Source organism: Podarcis bocagei, assembly GCF_964188305.1.
Source record: "Podarcis bocagei genome assembly, chromosome: 6".
In the NCBI taxonomy this organism is placed as follows: Eukaryota; Metazoa; Chordata; class Lepidosauria; order Squamata; family Lacertidae; genus Podarcis; species Podarcis bocagei.
In genome coordinates this window covers 94,150,695-94,170,196 of record NC_138130.1, presented here as the reverse complement: position 1 = coordinate 94,170,196, position 19,502 = coordinate 94,150,695, and the positions used below count along the sequence as shown (strand labels likewise).

At 45.5% G+C, this 19,502-nt stretch overlaps 1 protein-coding gene across 4 annotated transcripts in view; it reads right to left on the bottom strand.

The window, feature by feature from the left end:
• Positions 1–19,502, bottom strand: part of GRM5 (glutamate metabotropic receptor 5) — a 346,127-nt gene that overhangs the window by 52,119 nt on the left and 274,506 nt on the right. For 2 of the 4 annotated variants that reach the window (XM_081197312.1, XM_081197313.1), the window contains one exon: positions 17,377–18,276. In XM_081197312.1, coding sequence (XP_081053438.1) covers positions 17,421–18,276 — 856 coding nt within the window. In that variant the 3' untranslated portion in view covers positions 17,377–17,420. Of the gene's footprint in view, positions 1–10,705; positions 18,277–19,502 lie in introns of those variants that run through there. The other 2 variants (XR_014008886.1, XM_081197314.1) reach the window with 2 other exon arrangements.

The window sequence follows — 19,502 nt, the reverse complement described above, 5'->3', positions numbered from 1 at the left end:
GGTTTAGACCACAGCGCCACCTGCATCACCCAAACTTATAGCATTCCAAATGATGCTGTATCTCAGCTCAAATCATCCCCAAGCACTGTCCATCCCGATGGGGCTGATAGCAGGTAGAATCCACTGGTTTCCTACCTGCAATTTGTATGAGCAACATTAAATTCAGAATATCTATTTGGTTTCCTGCCAACTGCTCAAATGCCCTGTGAGCTACTTCCGATTAAATAAGAGGCCGTCTTGTACGTGGCTTTGCACAAGGGGCCTGATCAAGTATTCTAGGGAGGATGCCTGACCGACTTTGCTAATGAAGATACACTGCATTAACCCGGTAACGACTCTCTGCTCTGGTCCCACATTTCCTCTCTGTTTTCATCAACTTGACAAAGGGAAATATTTACATATTTGTCAACATTACAGAATGCGGCTAATTGAGTGCCATGGTCTCCAGACAGGAGGGCGAAGGCCTCCAATGTACGTTTTAGCTCAACACGATATGGGTAATTGCCACTGAGTGTGGCCAGGCATTGATTGTGTATTTAGAGGAATCTTATCTCTTTGTCCAACGGGTATTTCTATATGGCCTCATGGCTGTAGCAGGAAATACCTGGCAGGTCTGCACACCTGAAAGTAGCAGCCAGAATTATTTCGCACCCCAAAATGTATGGAAAGAGGTTCTGTAGATTTGGCCAGAAATTTTGTTCTGCAGCTTGCATGTGTGTTGGACAAAAGCTACAGGGAAGGTACTATGGTCGAGAAGCAATTTCTGCAAATTGTTGCAGAAATGTGGAAATCTGGATTTATTTTTTTAAATAAAGTTTTTTAACACCCCCCCCCCAATACAATCAAAGACAATCTACACAAAGGATAATAAAATGAGAGAAAAGAAGAGAAAAGAGACAGAAGAATACAAGGTCCTCTCTCACGAGTTTATCTTAACTGTTGTCCCATACAGAAAACAGGTGTGCCCTCTACGCTCTCACCTGGGAGCATCCCTCTCTTTTCTGAGCCTCTCACCCTGGGAGACTGGAGATCTGAATTTAAGATGGGAAAGATGAAAGAACAGAAGTTCATACCTGTCGATTCCTACACATCTCAGTGCATGGCATTGGGCAGTCTGTCAGCTTAACGTACCTTACAGGGATGATGTGAAAATAAAATGTGATGAAGAGAACTCTGTATGCCACCCTGTGGTGTGGGATAAAATGGAGTAAATAATAATAATAATAATAATAATAATAATAATAATAATAATAATAATAATTTTATTATTTATACCCTGCCCATCTGGCTGGGCTTCCCCAGCCACCCTTGTTGGCTTACAGCATATCTAAAAACATAAAACAAAAGTGCTGAAAACCTCCCAATACAGGGCTGCCTTCAGATGCCTTCTAAAAATTGTATAATTCTTTATCTCCTTGACATTTGAAGGGAGGGCGTTCCATAGGGCGGGCACCACTACCAAGAAGGTCCTCTGTCTGGTTTCCTGTAACCTCACAGTGCAGGAACTGCCAGAAGACCCTCGGAGGAGGACCTCAGTGTCCGGGCTAAACAATGGGGGTGGAGATGCTCCTTCAGGTATACCGGACCAAGGCTGTTTAGGGCTTTGAAGGTCAGCACCAACGCTTTGAATTGTGCTCAGAAATGTACTGGGAGCCAGTGAAGATCCTTTAGGACCTGTATTGTATGGTGGCCACTCTCAGTCACCAGTCTAGCTGCCGCATTCTGGATTAGTTGTAGTTTCCGGGTCACCTTCAAAGGTAGCCCCACATAGAGCGCAATGCAGTAGTCCAAGAGGGAGATAATTAGAGCTTGCACCACTCTGGTGAGACAGTCTGTGGGCTGGTAGGGTCTCAGCCTGCGTACCAGATGGAGCTGATAGACAGCTGCCCTGGACACAGAATTAACCTGCGCCTCCATGGACGGCTGTGAGTCCAATATGACTCCCAGGCTGTGCGCCTGCTCTTTCAGGGGCAAGCTTACCCTAGGAGCCTGGAGGAGGTCCAGGAGGAAATAACAGGACACTTAAAAACAAACAACCCCCAACCTGTAAACTCCCAGCTGTGTCTTTCATGAGAGATGCTGTAACTCAGCAGTGCTAATAGAATGAAGGATTGCATCTGTTCAAGGCTTTGAAGAGAAAGGAAGCGTGAATTGGCTCTCCTCTGATGGAAGATGGCTCACAAAGAACACCAATCACACACAATCAATAGCAATAAATGCCAATTGTAGGAGTGAGCAGAAAGAGAAATAGAATACCCAGAAAGCAGCCCACATTTGCATGGAGGAGGATGGAGCGGCTACACTGAGTTCCCAGCACATGAGCCACAGTTGCTTAACGGAGAGAAGAGTAGAAGCGGCAAGGCAGCAGGGAGGTGGATGTGGTGCAAACACACCCGCAGAACCTTCTGCCGGTGCTTTTGCAACATGCTGACCTCCCCACTATTGCCAAGATACCTGATCTGGTCCAGGGAATGACCATTAAACCCTGCAAAGTTCACATGAAGTGTAAGTCATGTGAAGAACACAATGTTAAGGTTGCTCCAAAGGGTAAGGTATCTAGCAGGGAAGCCAAAGAGCCCTACCAGATTGTGCACGCAGACCTTGTTGGTCCACTAAAGCCCTCCTTAGGCAAGGCAGAATTTTTCATGGTACTGATAGATCAGTTTTCCAGATCTATTCATGTTTTCATGCTCAAGCAGAAGTCAGAAGCATTCCCTAGGTTCAAGGAATTCTGTGCTTGGCTTACTTCTCTCTTATAAGCAATAGCAACCCACCTGCTGGGACACTAGCATAGTGACTCTACCCTACCCAGAATTCATCTTCTTGTATGGAGGTCAGACAGCTATGGGCCCAGCCCTTTGAAATGTCACTCAGTCTATACACTGACAAAAACAAAAACATCTTGGAGGTCCCGGGCCACAGGGAGATTAGGCTGGCTTCAACCAGAGCCAGGGCTTTTTCAGCTGTGGCCCCGATCTGGTGGAGTGCTCTGTCACAGGAGACTAGGGCCCTGCGGGACTTGACATCTTTCCACAGGGCCTGCAAGATACAGCTGTTCCACCAGGCCTTTGACCAAGGCACAGTCTGACCCCCTCCTTTGGTAATCCTCACAGAACTCTAGCCCAATGGTTGCCATTAATTTGATTTTGAATTGATTTTAGAATGAATTGACAGAATGAATTGATATTGGTGTTAGCTGCTCTGAGCCCGGCTTTGGCTGGGGAGGGCGGGATATAAATAATTTTTAAAAATAATAATAATAATAATTATTATTATTATTATTATTATTATTATTATTATTATTATTATTACACATTTCTATGTTACGCAGGGCTGGCTTACAGCATTCTGCTCCTGGACGCCACAAGCTGGTTTCCTCTTCCAGTTCCTGTTAAATCCCATCTGCACTATACATTTAAAGCATTATTGTACTGCTTTAAACAGCCATTGTTTCCTTCAAAGGATCCTGGAAACTATAGGTGCTGAGAGTTGTTAGGAGACCCACATTCCCCTCACAGAGCTACAATTTTAAGAGTGATTTAAAGATTACCGTATTTTTCGCTCTATAGGACACACTTTTTCCCCTTCAAAAATGAGGGGGAAATGTGTGTGCGTCCTATGGAGCGAAGACGCCATAGCCCCGCGACCCTCTCCCAGCTGGAGAGGTGACGCGCAGCTATGGCAGGAACCTCTACAGCCCCGTGTCACCTCTCCAGCCGGGAGAGCGCGCGCGAGAGGCTAAAGCAGCCCCCCGCGACCCTCTCCCGGCTGGAGAGGTGACGCGCTGCTATTGAGGCTCCTGCCATAGCCGCGCGTCACCTCTCCAGCCGGGAGAGCGCGCGCGGGGCTAAAGCAGCCTCCCACAACCTTCTCCCAGCTGGAGAGGTGATGCGCGGCTATGGCAGGAGCCTCTACAGCCCCGCGTCACCTCTGCAGCCAGGAGAGCGCGTGCGGGTCTAAAGAAGCCATAGCCCCGCAACCCTCTCCCGGCTGGAGAGGTGACGCGCGGCTATGGCAGGAGCCTCTCCGCTGCGCCTTTCCGCTGCTCCCTGACCTGCTCTTTGGGGCTGGTGGTGGGCTTCCCCCCCGCCAGCCCCAAAGAACAGGTCGAAAGGAACCTGAAGCCTGGAGAGCGAGAGGGGTCAGTGCACACCGACCCCTCTCACTCTCCAGGCTTCCAAGGTAGCCGCCTGAATGCACCTTAAACGGCACCTTGTTTTAGAGTGGGAAAACAAGAGGGGGAAAGTTCTCCCCCTCTCTGTGCAGTGCCTCCTGCCGCTTCACTGAAGGGGCGCTGGGCAGAGAGGGGGAGATTTTTTTTGTCTTGTTCTCCCCCCTCTAAAACAAAGTGTGTCCTATTGTCCGGTGCGTCCTATGGTGCGAAAAATACGGTAATCCCTCTTCAAAAGGAACTATGGGAATTGTAGTACGGCGAGGGGGTTCCTGACAACTATGAGCGCTATGGTTCCCAACAGGGGTGCCAAGTGGGGGGCAGCCCCCAAAATATTCCAATAAAAGGGCCAGGCCTCCCTCAAAGTTAATGGGCATTGCTATTCAAATGGGGTATGTGTGTCATGTCATGTGATCGATTATGTGGGGTGGGGCTTACCTGGGCCCCCCAAAACTTCATTCAAATTGGCACCCCTAGTTCCCAGGATGCTGTGTGGGGGAGCCATGACTGTTTAAAGTGGTATGATACTTCTTTAAATGTATAATACAAATGGGACCATATAGAAGCTGACTAGACTGGCTGTGGAATCTGACTTCAATGCTTGCAATGGGAGAGTTTCTTCCTTTTTAATTTTCTGCATTGGCATGCTTGGCAGAGTGTATGTGCCAGGCCTAAGATCTCCTGGGCCCCATTTGAAAACTCCATTATTATTTTTTCTCCACTTTGCATACAGGGCAGCTAAACGCCCTGAAAAAAATGCATTGCTGGCTGTAATGTACTGAAGTTCCCACCCTGGGCCAGCAGGGGGATACTGTAGATTGTTTTCACTCAGGTCTTCATATGCAAATGAGGAATTGAAAGTGACGTTCAGTGATTCGATAGTTACAGAAAGTTGTTACTGTTGCTTTGTAGTTGAGCTCTATATAAGCAGGTTGGCTGAACCCTTCAGTTCTGTTCTGTTCTGACCTGTGAATAAACAAGAGCTGTCTGAAGGTTGTCTGATATGTTCACCCACAACTTAACACTGGTCATACCCCAGCCCCCAAAATTGCCATGAATTTGTTGAAATGTGCATTGTGAGCCCATAACTCCAGCCCTCTAAGTGCCCAGCGTGGGGACTGTTGGATCTGCCACATACTTTTCCACTCCATTTTTCTTTTTCCAAGTTCAGCTCTCTGCATTTCCACATTAAATTTGTGTTTAGGAAAAATTCCTCATGAAAATTCACCAGCAATTTTGTGTGTGCAAATTTCTCCCAATATAAAAAGGTTTGTATACGATTTTTCATAATATTATGAAAACACATTAGCAATACACAAGTTCAATATGCAGATTGTAAGAGATGACCGGAATAAAGAATTGGAACTTTCAATGTTACCCAGACAGTGGGAAAATGTTCTAGCTTTGATACCAATTAGATTTGAAATTAAGACTAATAAAACAGAAAATAATATTTAGAGTTTATTGGACTTCTTTACAGTTGCATTGAAAAAAAGGTTAGCTAAGATAGCTCAGTGTTGGAGATGTAGCAAGAACAATGCCTCTCTGAAACATAGGTTCGTACAGTGTTCTGGACTGTGTAATTATGACTGTGCAGAAAAAGTTAAATCTTTCAGCGGATAACATTTTATTGAACTACATACTTGCAGTATGAAAATTATCAATAGGACAACGAAAATGGATTTTCCATGTCCTAATGGTGGCCAAGAGATTGATAATGAGCAATTGGAAAAATAAAGGTATGATACGCTTCCATCGATGGACTGATGATATTACATCACTGGCAATTTGTGAATGGACTGCTTACAGGTGCAGACTCTCTATGCATAAATATGATAACATTTGTGTGTGCAAATTTCTCCCAATATAAAAAGGTTTGTATACGATTTTTCATAATATTATGAAAACACATTAGCAACACACAAGTTCAATATGCAGATTGTAAGAGATGACTGGAATAAAGAATTGGAACTTTCAATGTTACCCAGACAGTGGGAAAATGTTCTAGCTTTGATACCCATTAGATTTGAAATTAAGACTAATAAAACAGAAAATAATATTTAGAGTTTATTGGACTTCTTTACAGTTGCATTGAAAAAAAGGTTAGCTAAGATAGCTCAGTGTTGGAGATGTAGCAAGAACAATGCCTCTCTGAAACATAGGTTCGTACAGTGTTCTGGACTGTGTAATTATGACTGTGCAGAAAAAGTTAAATCTTTCAGCGGATAACATTTTATTGAACTACATACTTGCAGTATGAAAATTATCAATAGGACAACGAAAATGGATTTTCCATGTCCTAATGGTGGCCAAGAGATTGATAATGAGCAATTGGAAAAATAAAGGTATGATACGCTTCCATCGATGGACTGATGATATTACATCACTGGCAATTTGTGAATGGACTGCTTACAGGCGCAGACTCTCTATGCATAAATATGATAACATCTGGAATGCGTTTATACAAAATGTCATAGGCTTTTAACATTTACATAAGCACTAGGACAATAACACTATACCGATTTATATAAGAATGTATGGGAATATTGTATATTGCTTTTCTCTTTTTTTGCATATTCTCGCTTTAATATGTATTTTTGTTGTTGTTTTTCTCCCTCTCACTTTTCCTTCACCCCCCCTGTATCACTTTATTTCTTTTAATTGAAATCACCTTAATAAAAATAAATTAAATAAAAATACAGTGGTACCTCGGGTTAAGAACTTAATTTGTTCCGGAGGTCTGTTCTTAACCTGAAACTGTTCTTAACCTGAAGCACCACTTTAGCTAATGGGGCCTCCCACTGCCGCCACTGCACGATTTCTGTTCTCATCCTGAAGCAAAGTTCTTAACCCGAGGTACTATTTCTGGGTTAGCGGAGTCTGTAACCTGAAGCGTCTGTAACCCGAGGTACTACTGTACTCATTTTTGCAAAGCATTTTACCCTAACATAATGCAGTTTTGAATGTTATTTTCGCTAATGCACATGATTCTGTGATACTGTTACATGCCATCCTGGACTCTGAGTGATGTGAGATCCTAGGCACACCTATTCAGGGTCCATGTTTTGTTCTGGAATCACAGCAGCAGGGGCAGTATTAGCTTGGGTCTTTGAGAATCTCCAAGTGGGGCTGGCTCAAGACATTTTGCTGCCTGAGGTAAAGGACAATGACGGCACCCTCCTTCCTCTGAATTATCCCCAAATTGCCAGGTGTCAGGGAACTGACATCGGAGACCAGCAGAGAGAGAAGTCGCCCCGATAGTGCAGGAGAGGGAACCAGCAAGGAGAGAGAGAGGGTTTCCGAGGGGGAAGGGAATCAAGGGGACACCAAGAAGGAAGGAGGGAATGAGAGCACTTTGGAGGGAAGGCTCAGGGACTCTTCCAGTGAGATCAGCGGGGAGAGTGCCGGACCACCACTGGGCATGCCTACTCTGCGCAGAAGGCTTCCGCGCAGGGAGGCTAGGCGGAGACTGGCTGTCAAGGAATTCTTATGTTGGAAAAAATTTAGGAAACACCCACTAACGGATTCTGCCAGCGACTGAAACAGACGCACAGGAGTGCGCTTCAGTTAGGGAAAGGTTTAAACAACAAGCAGTTTAGGGAAGTCGGTGACTTACACAGAAGCAACTACAATTCCCATTACACCAGGTGTCAAGAAAGGCTATTTATGTATACTACTACTGCGGCCTGTGTTTTGTTAGCCCCAAATGGAAAATGAGCGAGGTGCCAACCAAAGAAGAATGGCAACTTAAACTGATGGAATATTCGCAGCTTGCAGATTTAATATACAGAATAAGAGAACAAGGAGAAATTGTGTTCACTTACAAATGCTGGTGGCATTAAGATAAATTCAACAGTGTAAATAAGTTTTGATGGGTGTAACAACGGATTACTGAATGCTTTAGTTCATGTAAAAATATGCAGGGATGTACGGGATGCAAAATGAACCATGGAAAGAGAAGCAGCGAAGTCATCGATTTAAGGTTGTTTAAATGAATATTTTGAAATGTAACTTAGAAAATGTAATAAAAATTAGAGACAGAAAGATGGCACCTATAGAAGCCCATTGGATCAGTAGTTGAAACCTATTCCCTGAGGGCTGCAGGCTGGCACAGGGGGTACAGGGTCCAAGGCAGCTGCTTCACCCTGCCACCTTGTAGGTTCGGTCCAGGTACTGAGCAAAGCCCTTGCAAAGCCTTCCTCTCTCCCCTCATCACAGGCTTTCTTAGGCTGCTCATGCCTGTTCCCCAGGGCCGGATTTAGGTTTGATGAGACCCTAAGCTACTGAAGGTAATGGGGCCCTTTATATGTCCAGCTGTCCTTTGTCAATAACAAAATTGTCACTATAAAAAAATTCCTTCCAGTAGCACCTTAAAGACCAACTAAGTTAGTTCTTGGTATGAGCTTTCGTGTGCATGCACACTTCTTCAGATACACTGAACCTATCTGTAACTAAAATTGTTACCTATCTGTAACTAAAATTACAATTAGTAATTAGTAATTAGTAAAATTAAAATTAGTTACCTATCTGTAACTAAAATTGTCACTGTTTTTTTGTGTTGAATAAACACTATATGGTAGTTTATGGACCTAAAAGGTCTCATAGGAGCCTACACAACACAAAACACTGTTGCTGTATTTCTTATGGCCCTACATGTAGGTTTTATTTTATTTGTTTTTTATCTTATATAGTCATACCTTAGGTTACAGACGCTTCAGGTTGCGTTGTTTCGGGTTACGGACCCACCGAAACCTGGAAGTACTGGAACGGGTTACTTCTGGGTTTCGGGGGTCACGCATGCACAGAAGCGCTAAATAGCGCTTTGTGCATGCGCAGAAGCGCCGAATCGCAGCCCACTTGTGCGCAGACGCGCTGCTGTGGGTTGCGAACGTGCTTCCCGCACAGATCACGTTTGCAACCTGAGCGTCCACTGTATGTTGGAAATGTACATCCAGGTTTTTTCCCCTTTAATTTTTTTGGGGGCCCTCAAGAGAGTGGGGCCCTAAGCTATAGCTTGTTTAGCTTAAACGTAAATCCGGCACTGCATTTCCCTACTATGAACTGAGCATGATTTAACCCCCAACTTGTCAGCTACTGGGAGATGCCCTGTCTTGGAGAATTACTACAAGTTCTCTCATGGAACACTATTGCAGCCGCTACACATTGATTGGCGGTTTGCTGGCAGAAACCTTCTGTGTATGTGTTTTGGTGGTTGTCTGATGGTGATCTACTTGAGGTGGGAATGGGGGGGGGGAAGGGACGTAGGCAGTCAGCAGAGACAATGGCATTTGAAAGACCAATCAAAGCTGGGTTCATATCACAGTTTTTGTTTTAATACTGTTCAAAAAGTACCCGACTCTACATAAACACCAACTATAACATGATGTAAGCAACCGAGAAACAAGCAAATGTATTTCCTTAAGATGCTTAAAATAAATTACACGTCTTCTCCCTCCTTTTGTACAAGTAAGAAAGCAAAAACAGAGCAGGTAGAAAGGTTAAGGTTTCGTTTTTGTCTTTAATGAAAAACTCCGTCTCGGTTCACATCAAAAGAATAACTTTACATTCTCTATTGTTTTAATAATTTTAAAGCGGCAACAACGTGTTTTTTTAAAAAGAAGTATTTTTTTTTAAAAAAGAAAAAAATAACCCCAAACACTCACAGAACGTTCCAAAACAAAGTTATCATAATAAGTTATTAGCAAATTAAAAAAAAGAAAGAATTACAAGCACTTGTAGCCCACGTAATATTGTTTAGAATTGGCACCATCTCTCTAAAACGTTGATACCCTATACAAATGTCTAATTATACAAATATCACCATCAGCTGCCATTGAATTCTATTAGTACACATAATATACATAGTATATTTGTTCACATTTGGCAGATCAGAGTGAGTTGGCATTTTGCAGGCGACACTGTCTCTGATATTGTTGCACTCCTCTTATTAGACAAGATAGACTCGGTCATGCAACACACGGATTCCTCACCAAAATGGATATATATAGATATATATATATTTGAGTTCCCTTTGCTGATCTGTAATTTTGTTTTGTTTTTGTTTCGAACTACATATAGATAGTATATACTTTTTTCTTCTTCCACAGTATAAAATTGGAGAGATTTCAGTAGCTTGGGTGCAAGAAAAAGCTGTTGCAAAAAAAAGCAATGTGGCATAACTCTATCGCAGCTGGTCAGATGCCTGGAGGGTTCCCTCCCCAGGGGATTTCAGCTGCTGGGGGGAAAGTCCTGGGTTGTGAATCAGGAAATTTCCAATAGAACCAGGAGCTTCTAGGGCGCGTTTGGAGAGAATTGCCCCGTGATAATTGCCCCGTGCTGTCGGTTGGACGCTCTAGCACACTAGGGAAACTGAGGGACCTATTCACCTTTTCCTTCCCTGATCATCCTGGGCTTGTCCCCTGCCAAACTGTCGGCCATGTGGACCAGCAAGCTGAACTCCCCATTGCCACACATACACACACACACACCATTTCCAAGAGAAATAAAGCGCGGCCAATCTTTAGCTCTCCTAACCTCTTGAGCTATCTAAGCAACGAACCCTTCTTTCTGACTACTTTATTTCCACATCCTTTGACATGTTTCAACCATTTCCTCCCTTTCCTCCTTCAGCCTCAAACACAGAGGAAAAACCAGGCTGCGCTCTCTCTCTCTCTCTCTCTCTCCAATATCTATACCCTTAGGCAAAATCGTTGGCTGATGGAGCAGAAGTGGAAAATTCTAGTTTACCTGTAGCGACGGACAAATTCTTCATTTCCCACTTCTCATTTTCTCAGTCTTAAATTCCATTCCCCATAATTTTGTATCTGTTTCGATGATGATGATGATTTTTTAAAAAAAACCCTCATGAAAAATCTATCAGGATTTTAGTGCAAATTTCTCTGGCTATACCTCTTATTTTTATTATTAAATTAGTTTCCCTAATGCATTTGTGTATGTTATCTTTACTGATGTACACTTTCCCCTAATGTACATATATTTGTATATATTACGAACTGAAAACTACACGGCAAAATTTGGAAAAGCAAGAATTTCAATGGATCATTACATTTTGTTTCACACCTTGTTTTGGGAAGTGAGAAGTATGGAGTTTCGTGTTAAAGTGCAGATGGCACTGAATATATCCCCCATCACTGTTTACTTGACAGGTTTTTCGGAAAGGGGACTTTCACAAAGTATTTCCACATGCTGTGAAAAGTGCCTTTTCCCTTAAGAGCCACTAAAAAAATGTGAAACTCAAACACGTTCTATCGATTAAGAATTCACAACTCAGGAAAGACAGCTGCAGCAACATCCCCATTCTAAAATTCTGCTTTCAGAGCTCATTCGCTAACCTCCTGTGTTTCTTAGCAAATTCTGAACCTGCAGTTTGTATCAAAATCTGAGACCTTTCTAACAATGAATGCATGAGTGACACAGCTCTTCAATGTCCCCCGCTGCCCCTGTATGCACTTGTATTTGCATTTACAATCTTAACAAAAATAAGCCACGTTCCAGAAATTCTACATTTGAAATGCTGACATTTGACATTAGAATTTCTGAGCCAGTTTGCAAATTGCTTAATCTTAGCTAATCGCATGAATACACTCCCAATGCAGTGGTGTGTGTGTGTGTGTTATAGAAAAAAGGACTCCAATTTGCTTAGATAGCTCAAGAGGTTAGAGAGTGGTGCTGTTAACACCAAGGCTGCAGGTTCGACTCTCTTTGTGGGACATTTCTGCACCGCAGGAAGTTGGACTAGACCAGGGTTTATCAAACTTAGGTCTCTAGCTGTTTTTGGACCACAACTCCCATCATCCCTAGCTAGCAGGGTCAGGGGTACTCAGGGATGATGGGAATTGTAGTCCAAATACAGCTAAAGACCCAAGTTTGGGAAACTCTGGACTAGACGATCCCTTCCAACTCTAAGATTCTATGATTCTATTAAATTTCCCGGTAACAATAAATAACCCAGTCTTTCTCTACATGATTGCCTCCCGCCACCTTGCTGGACATAGGGAATTTCAGCTGAGGGCTCAGCTCAGAGCATGCAAAAGGAAGCAGAGATTTTGTAGGACCTCTGTGTGTGCAGTGAAGCATACATGGAGTCTTGGATTAGACCATTAGTTTCTGAGGACTGGTTCATAGATGTCTGCCCATCGCTCACTGACTGCAGCATTCATTCAGTGTGTGAACAAACATCATTGAATGCTACAGAGAAAACGTCCCTATCATCATGTGTGTGAGGACACACGTGTAAAGTGCTCTTCCAGTTAAGCCCATTTGCACATTCAGAACTGCCAGAAGCTGCTCCCTGGATGGGGTGGAGCCACCAGGTGGGTTGCTATTGCTTACTGGGAGGGAGAGGAAAAGAGAAAAAGACAGAAGGTGCCCATAACCTTCTGGGACAATCTGTTGCAAACAAAACCTAATCCAGGTTGGGGAAGCTTTTTCAGCCTAAGGGGCCACATACCAGTGGCGAAACATAGGAATCTGCCTTACACTGAATCAGACCATTGGCCCATCTTTCTCGGTATTGTCTGCACTGACTGGCAGTGCCTCTCCAGTTTTTCAGGCAAGGTGTCTCTTCCAACCCCACCTGGAGATGCTGGGGGGATTGAACCTGCAACCTTCTGCTTGAAAGGCAGATGGTCTACCACTCAGCTATGGCCCTTGACCAAGGGTGAGTAGTGGGTGCACTGGCAGAGAAAGGGGGTGGGGAAGGGGGGCCACCCCAGGTGCCACCTCTGAGGGGGGTGACAAAAAGGCACCCCATGGGGGGCTCGCACCGCTGCCCCCGGGCGTGGCGGTGCGAGCTACCACCATCGTGCCTCTGCAGCTGCAAGCGGAGGATGGCACCACCACCACTGCAGCTGTTAGTGGAGGATCCCCCCACCGCCGCATGCGCACAGAGGATCACCCAGCCCCCTGCGCAGTGGATGGCCCTGCCCCCGCGTGGTGGATCGCCCCCCCAAGTGCACTGCATGGCTGCCGCTCTGGGCACTCATGCAGCTTACTCCGCCACTGGGTAGATGAGACCAGATGCAGAAGTGGAATGGACCTTTATATGACCTTTGTATGGCAGGCTTGTTCCTTCACACATCCACACAACCCCCCCCCCCATCCTCCACCCAGGACACGCAAGAGGCATGGTTATAGTTCTAGGACACATTCCAGCCAGGCATATGCACCCACAGTTAGCTAACCATCTACTTCCCATTTGGACCGCACTGAGAAAGATCCTGAGCCCTACACTCCCATGTCTGAGTACGTCATTGACACTGTGTCCTCAATTCTCAACCGGCCAATAATGCTCGCACATGTGCTCTTACACAGATTGAATATGAGCACACATAGCATGGTTGTGCACCGAGACAACCAAAATCTATGCCTTATTGCTCTGAACCTTTATTGGGCTATTTTCGATTTCCTACATTCAGGGTACCATTTGCAACTCAAGTCGGCCATGATAGATCTACGCATTGCCCTAGAACCCTGCGCATTGCAGAGGATCCTGGGCCATATTATAGAGGACACACCCAAGTCACATGGGACACTGCCCAGACCTGTTGGGCCTGCGACATCTTATTGCATTTTGTCAAGAGGCCCTCAAAGCCCTGCTGATGGGCTGCATTGCAGTTTTGTGGACTAGTTGGATCTCCTGCAGGGATGGGGAAACAGTGACCCGCCATATCTGTCTGCACTTCAGTCCCCATAGTCCCTGACCATGGACTTTGCTGGCTGGGACTTAGGAGAGTTGGGAGTCGAACATCAACTGAAGGACCAAAGGAGCTTCTTCACCCCTGATCTGGTGGCTCATTATATTAGCCCCATTTTTTCTTCGTTTTCAACACGACACCAGGAGTGACCAGTGTAGTGGGGCATCATCTCTGCAAAGTACCTGGATGGGGTAGGGCAGGGTGGTGTGGACCCATTGGTGGGAATGCTGAATTTGCTCTGCTTCTGAGTGCTCACTCCCTGATCTCATTTCTGCCTTGTCCCACCTCCATCCAGCCTTGTGAGGGCAACTCCACAGCTCTGCCCCACAACACTGGCTTCTATTGCATTACACATTCATTGCTGAGTGAAATAAAGACTGAATTTTAAATCCACGTCTCTCCCTCCCCACCCTTCTATATATTTAGATTTCACAAGGCAGCCTCCACCTTCTTCTGTTGTTCCTCTATCTCCCCATTCTTCCCTTTGGAATTCAGGAAACACAACTTCCTTATGAAGTCAATGCAAGATTCCATGGAATCTCATAGCCCATGACTACACGGGAACACAAGTGTCATGAGTCAGCCCACTAACCCACCCAGCTCATAAGAGATTCCATGGAATCCCATAGCCCATGACTACACAGAAACACAGGTGTACTGAGTCAGCCCACTAATCCACCCAGCTCATAAGAGCATAAGAGGAGCTTGCTGGATCAGGCCATTGGTCCCAAAGCAGATGCCTGTGGGAAACTTGGAAGCAGGACCTGAGCACAGGAGCGTTTTCCCCTCCTGTGGTTTGCAGCACCTGGTGTTCAAAAGCATTCCTGCCTCCAGCTGTGGAGGCAGAGCTCAGTGTACCTTACTCAGACTAGCAGGAGGCCTCCAGGCTTCTAAGCAGGCTTCTCTCCCAGTGCTACCTGGAGATGCTGGGGACTGAAACAGGGATCCTCTGCATGCAAAACAGATGCTCTTCCATTGAGCCATGGTCCTTTGCACCAATCGAAATGGGTGGCATGGTGTCTTTATTGCTTACTTATTTAACTGCTGAATGGTTGCCTTCTCTCTCCCAGAAAATGCAGGGTGAAGAACATTTCAAAACACAAATTCCTTAGCAGCCTCTAGCAACTGTAATCATGGGTTTCTCTCTCATATATATATATAGGAATTTGTGTTTTTAAATGTTCTCTGCCCCACATTTTCTGGGAGAGAGAAGGCAACCATTCAGCAGTTAAATAAGTAATCAATAAAGATGCCATGCCACCCATTTTGATGGATATATATAGACTTAAACCAATTTCCTGAGCTATCCAGAGCAAATAAACATGGCCGAAAGGTACTAGTGAAAGAACCTCTTCACATAGGAAATAGCTACCACAAGATTTAGTGATGGCTACTGACTGGTCAGCTTGAGAAAGGGGATTAGATAGACGGAAGGAGGGCAAGTCTATCAATGGCTAAGAGTCATGATGATGGCATGATGCTTCCATGGTCAGAAGCAGATCCTCCCCTACTCACAGTTATTCACATGTATGTTCTCTGAATGGATAACGTATGAATGAAGAGGGCTTTGATCTCGCCAAAGGGGAGGTAGACATCTTCCTGGGGATGCTGTTCCACTTCTCCAGCAACAAAACCAATGCCTTGATCTGGACCTAGCTTGGCAACCCACCCCATAATGATCACACCCACATGCCCATTTCCCCAATCCACATGGCAAATGGCACACCCAAAAGCGATGGCTTCAAGAAACTTCCAATGTGATGGCTGTATTATGAGAAGCAGCCCGTCACGCCAGAAACGTAACCCACGACATTCCCTCCAGCCATTGCTCATTCTTGTGCATGGCCCACGATCCAGGAAACTGAAGGAGGACAGAGGGAGCAAAGTCACACCATGAATCGGTTGCCTGCTTTAACACCCTGAAAAAGTTGGTGTGTTTGTGTGCGCCATCTCTATAAAGGAAAGAAAGCCTAAAATTTGTGGAAAACTGATGGTTGCCCTGTTGGCCAAACAGTACCGAGAATTAATCCTGAAAGGGCACGCAGCCTCTCAAATTGCAGTTGCAATTGATTGGCAGAGCAGTAAGCTTGCACTCATCGCTCCCAATTAAAAGATGCGTTGGGAGGGACCAGGAAGGAAGTCCCACCTCCCCTGACAACTGTCAACATCTCCCTAGGGAGACCCACCTCTCTGATTGAGAGCAACAACTCATAGGAACACAGGAAGCTGAGTCAGTCCATTGGTCCTCCTAGCTCAGTATTGTCTACACTGATTGGCAGAAGCTTCCTGGGATTTCAGACAGGGTTCTCTTCCAGCCCTAGAACCTGGGACCTTCTACATGCAAAGCAATGCTCTGTCACTGAGCTACGGCCCTTCCCTGCTCCTCGAGAACGATATCAGACAACTGACCCATTTCCTTATGACTAAAAGACCTTTGAGCCTGGTAAAAATTTCAAACTGGCAATGTTAATGTAAGAATTTCCATAAAAATGTGTGGATTTCACTTGGGAAACACAGCTATGCTATAATAGCTCCACAGCGTCGCTAGAAAGAGAATATTCACCTCAACATTTGCCCTGGTAAGGGAATTACAAAACAGTACTCCATAAAATATTATTATTAATATTGTTATTATTAATTTTCTTTTTTGCTACTCCATTATTGGTTGGCAACACGGTGAAATAGTCAGGAAAATCCTCCTGGAATTTTGTCGCTCTGGAGGTGAATCCAATGTTAACAAAGAAAAAAAAATCTTTTAGATACTTAACTGAAGAGATTATTATTACTTTTCCTCATAAACAAATCTGTCAGATGAGAAGTCGTTTGGAAAGCCCTCTGTGACTGCAGTCATCCGCTGCAATGCATCAACTTACGTCTGTCAACACGCGGAGGACCGCCATGTACACATAACGTTTTAGCCAAAAAAAATGGTTAGCAGTTAGAGAGAACAGGTGACTATTGGTTGAGATCTTCATTTAAAAAAACCCAAACAAACGCCTTGAACCAAAAAAAGGAGCTGGATTTGTTTTGGTCCCAGATCTGAAGTCTCTTAGAAAATGTACATTCAACGTTTTGGTCTTCCGTTATCTTGATAAAAGGTCAAGGTTCACTTCTGGGTTAAGGAATCCAAGTAAACAAACGCTGGACAGTCGCTTAACGTCAACCTTCCTTTTCACACTCTCTCTCCGATATGCGTTGTCGACGGTTCATTGTTATATACTAATGCAAAGCACTTGGTATGTGATTTAAGAGACTCCTTATAAGCCCTCAAAGATAGGTGCAGTTTTTTTTATCTCATTTAAAAGCCCATGTTTTTAAGGCCACAAAGATCTGCTAACAGTTTTTTTTTTTATTTTGTGTGTGTTTAAAGAGCGTAACTCGTCTTTCCCTTTCCTGCTTCCGTGTTTTATTATTTATTCGAGGTGACCCAATACTCTCATTTGTGTCTGTAAACACTGGAGATCTCGGAGGGTTGGCCTCCCGTCTCTCTTGTCTTGAAGCTGTAGAGATCCAAGGTTGAACGTGAGCTACATTCACAAAGAAGAAGAACTCTGAGCATAATCTCTTATCATAAGCGAATCGTATTTTGGCGAAGAGGGGACACACAGGGCGGATTCGGAGGCCGGGGAACTGGGCGAAGCGCTCCCGGAGTCGACAGAGTCCCTGAAGGGGGAGGGAGGCGTCAAAGCCACCAACTCTTCCAGGTCTGGCTTTGGCGCTGCTGGTGTTCCTGCCGAAGGGCCCTCTTTGACGCTGCCGCAGGACGGCTTCCTGGCCGACTGAGATGCGCCGTTGACCTCGATGGCAGGGAGAGGCTGGATCTCTGCAAACGTCGTCATGGTGGTAGGAAGCTGGATTTCTCTCGGGATCAGGTAGGAAGAGCACAGAGGGGTGGCCACCATGGCTCCCGGCGTGGTCGTGGAGAGCATCATGGAGTTGAGTTCGCTGATGTTGGCGGTGAAGCGGGTCACCACGCTGCTGATCTGCTCCATCAGGGAGCCTTGGGAGGAGCTGCTCCTCTGGGTTTGCTCTGTCTGGAACGTCGGGACGTCGTCCTCCGTCCGGCTGAGCGAGGCGGTCCTCTGGCTGATAGTGCTGATGGGGGAAGGGGTCTGAGCTCGGTACTGAGCCGGGTAGTGCTCCTCTGCTTCGGAGACGTCGTAAAGCGGTTTGGCACTGGACTCTGGGAGCGGGACGGTGAGTGTGGCGCCGCTGCTGCCGCCGCCGCTGTGCTGGCTGCTGGCTGTGCTTTTGGAGAAAGGCTTGATCACGGCCGTTTGGTTGGGGTTCTCCTTCTTGTTGATATGAACGGAAAGCCTCTGCCAGAGGTGGGCTCCCCTGCTTGTGCTCTTCTCGTTCTGGGCCCATGTGACCGATTTCCCATTGGAGCTGCAAAACAAGGAAGAGAGGGAGAGACAGAGAAGGTTCATATCTAAGGGAGCCATTAACAGCAGGACCATCACAAGTGGCTGGCCAGCTCAGGCAGTGTTCTGATAGCCCCAAGAGTTTGGAATGCCCATTTGCCAGCTTACCCCTGCCATGATGCTACTCAGCACTCAACCCATTACAACAAACAGTGTTGCCTCCTTTGAATGGGAGCCAAACTCATCTGCCATGGCCACCTACCGTTTTGGGTTACCCAAAATGCCACGCGCTGGCACGCAGATCTTTGAAATGTATTGATTTCAGAGATCTATGGTCTAGCGTGATGCGTTTGGGGTCACTTACGACGGCAGGCAGCCCCCATGGGTGGCAGCTGAGCTTAGCTCCCATTCAAAATCACCGGCACCCACCCAACACTGAAGCCCCCATGGAGGGCAGTGAATGGCGTCAGTAGCAGAAAAACATGCGGCGCCAGACATTGCAAACAGGGCTGTGCCCGAACCTCACTCTGTGTGTGTGTGTGTGTGTGTTGGACAGTGGAGAAGCAATGCTGGTCCACACCAAGGGGCCCCCATTGAAGTCTGGTGCCAGCGCTGAATAAACATATCAGAATCACAGCACCCAGGTTTCATTCCCAAAAGCTAACTGAACTAAATTTGATAGCTGCTATCAAAAGAAGCAAGCATTAAGATAAGTATAAGCAAATGCTGTAGTCATCAATCAGCCTTGAAATAAACCATCATGGTACCCAAATGAAACCAGGTAGCCACCAATGGCTTCTACTGGATTCTAGAGAATGCGGAGGATTTTTCAGACATCACAGAATCATGGAGTTGAAAGGCTTCTTGCACACCATCTAGTTCAACCCTCTGCTCTGTGCATGGAAAAGAGAGTATTGCAAGGAGACAGCTGTACAGCAGGTCCCCCTGAAGCTGCTGAACTACAACTCCCATCAGTCCCAGAAAGAATGGCCAATGACCAGGGATGATGGGAGCTGTAGTTCAGCAACATCTGAAGAATCAATGGTCGCCTGCAACTGCTATAAAGCCTCTCCTTGAAGACCTCCAGTTTGGAACAAAACCTACCACCTCTCCAGGTAAGCAATTCCATTGTCAAATAGCTCTTACCATCAAGGAGCTTCGCCAAATGCTCAACTGAAATTTAGCCTCCTGTAACATAAGGTCTAGCTCTGTCCTCTGGGCAGCAAAGAACAAGTCTTGGCTTTCTTCTTC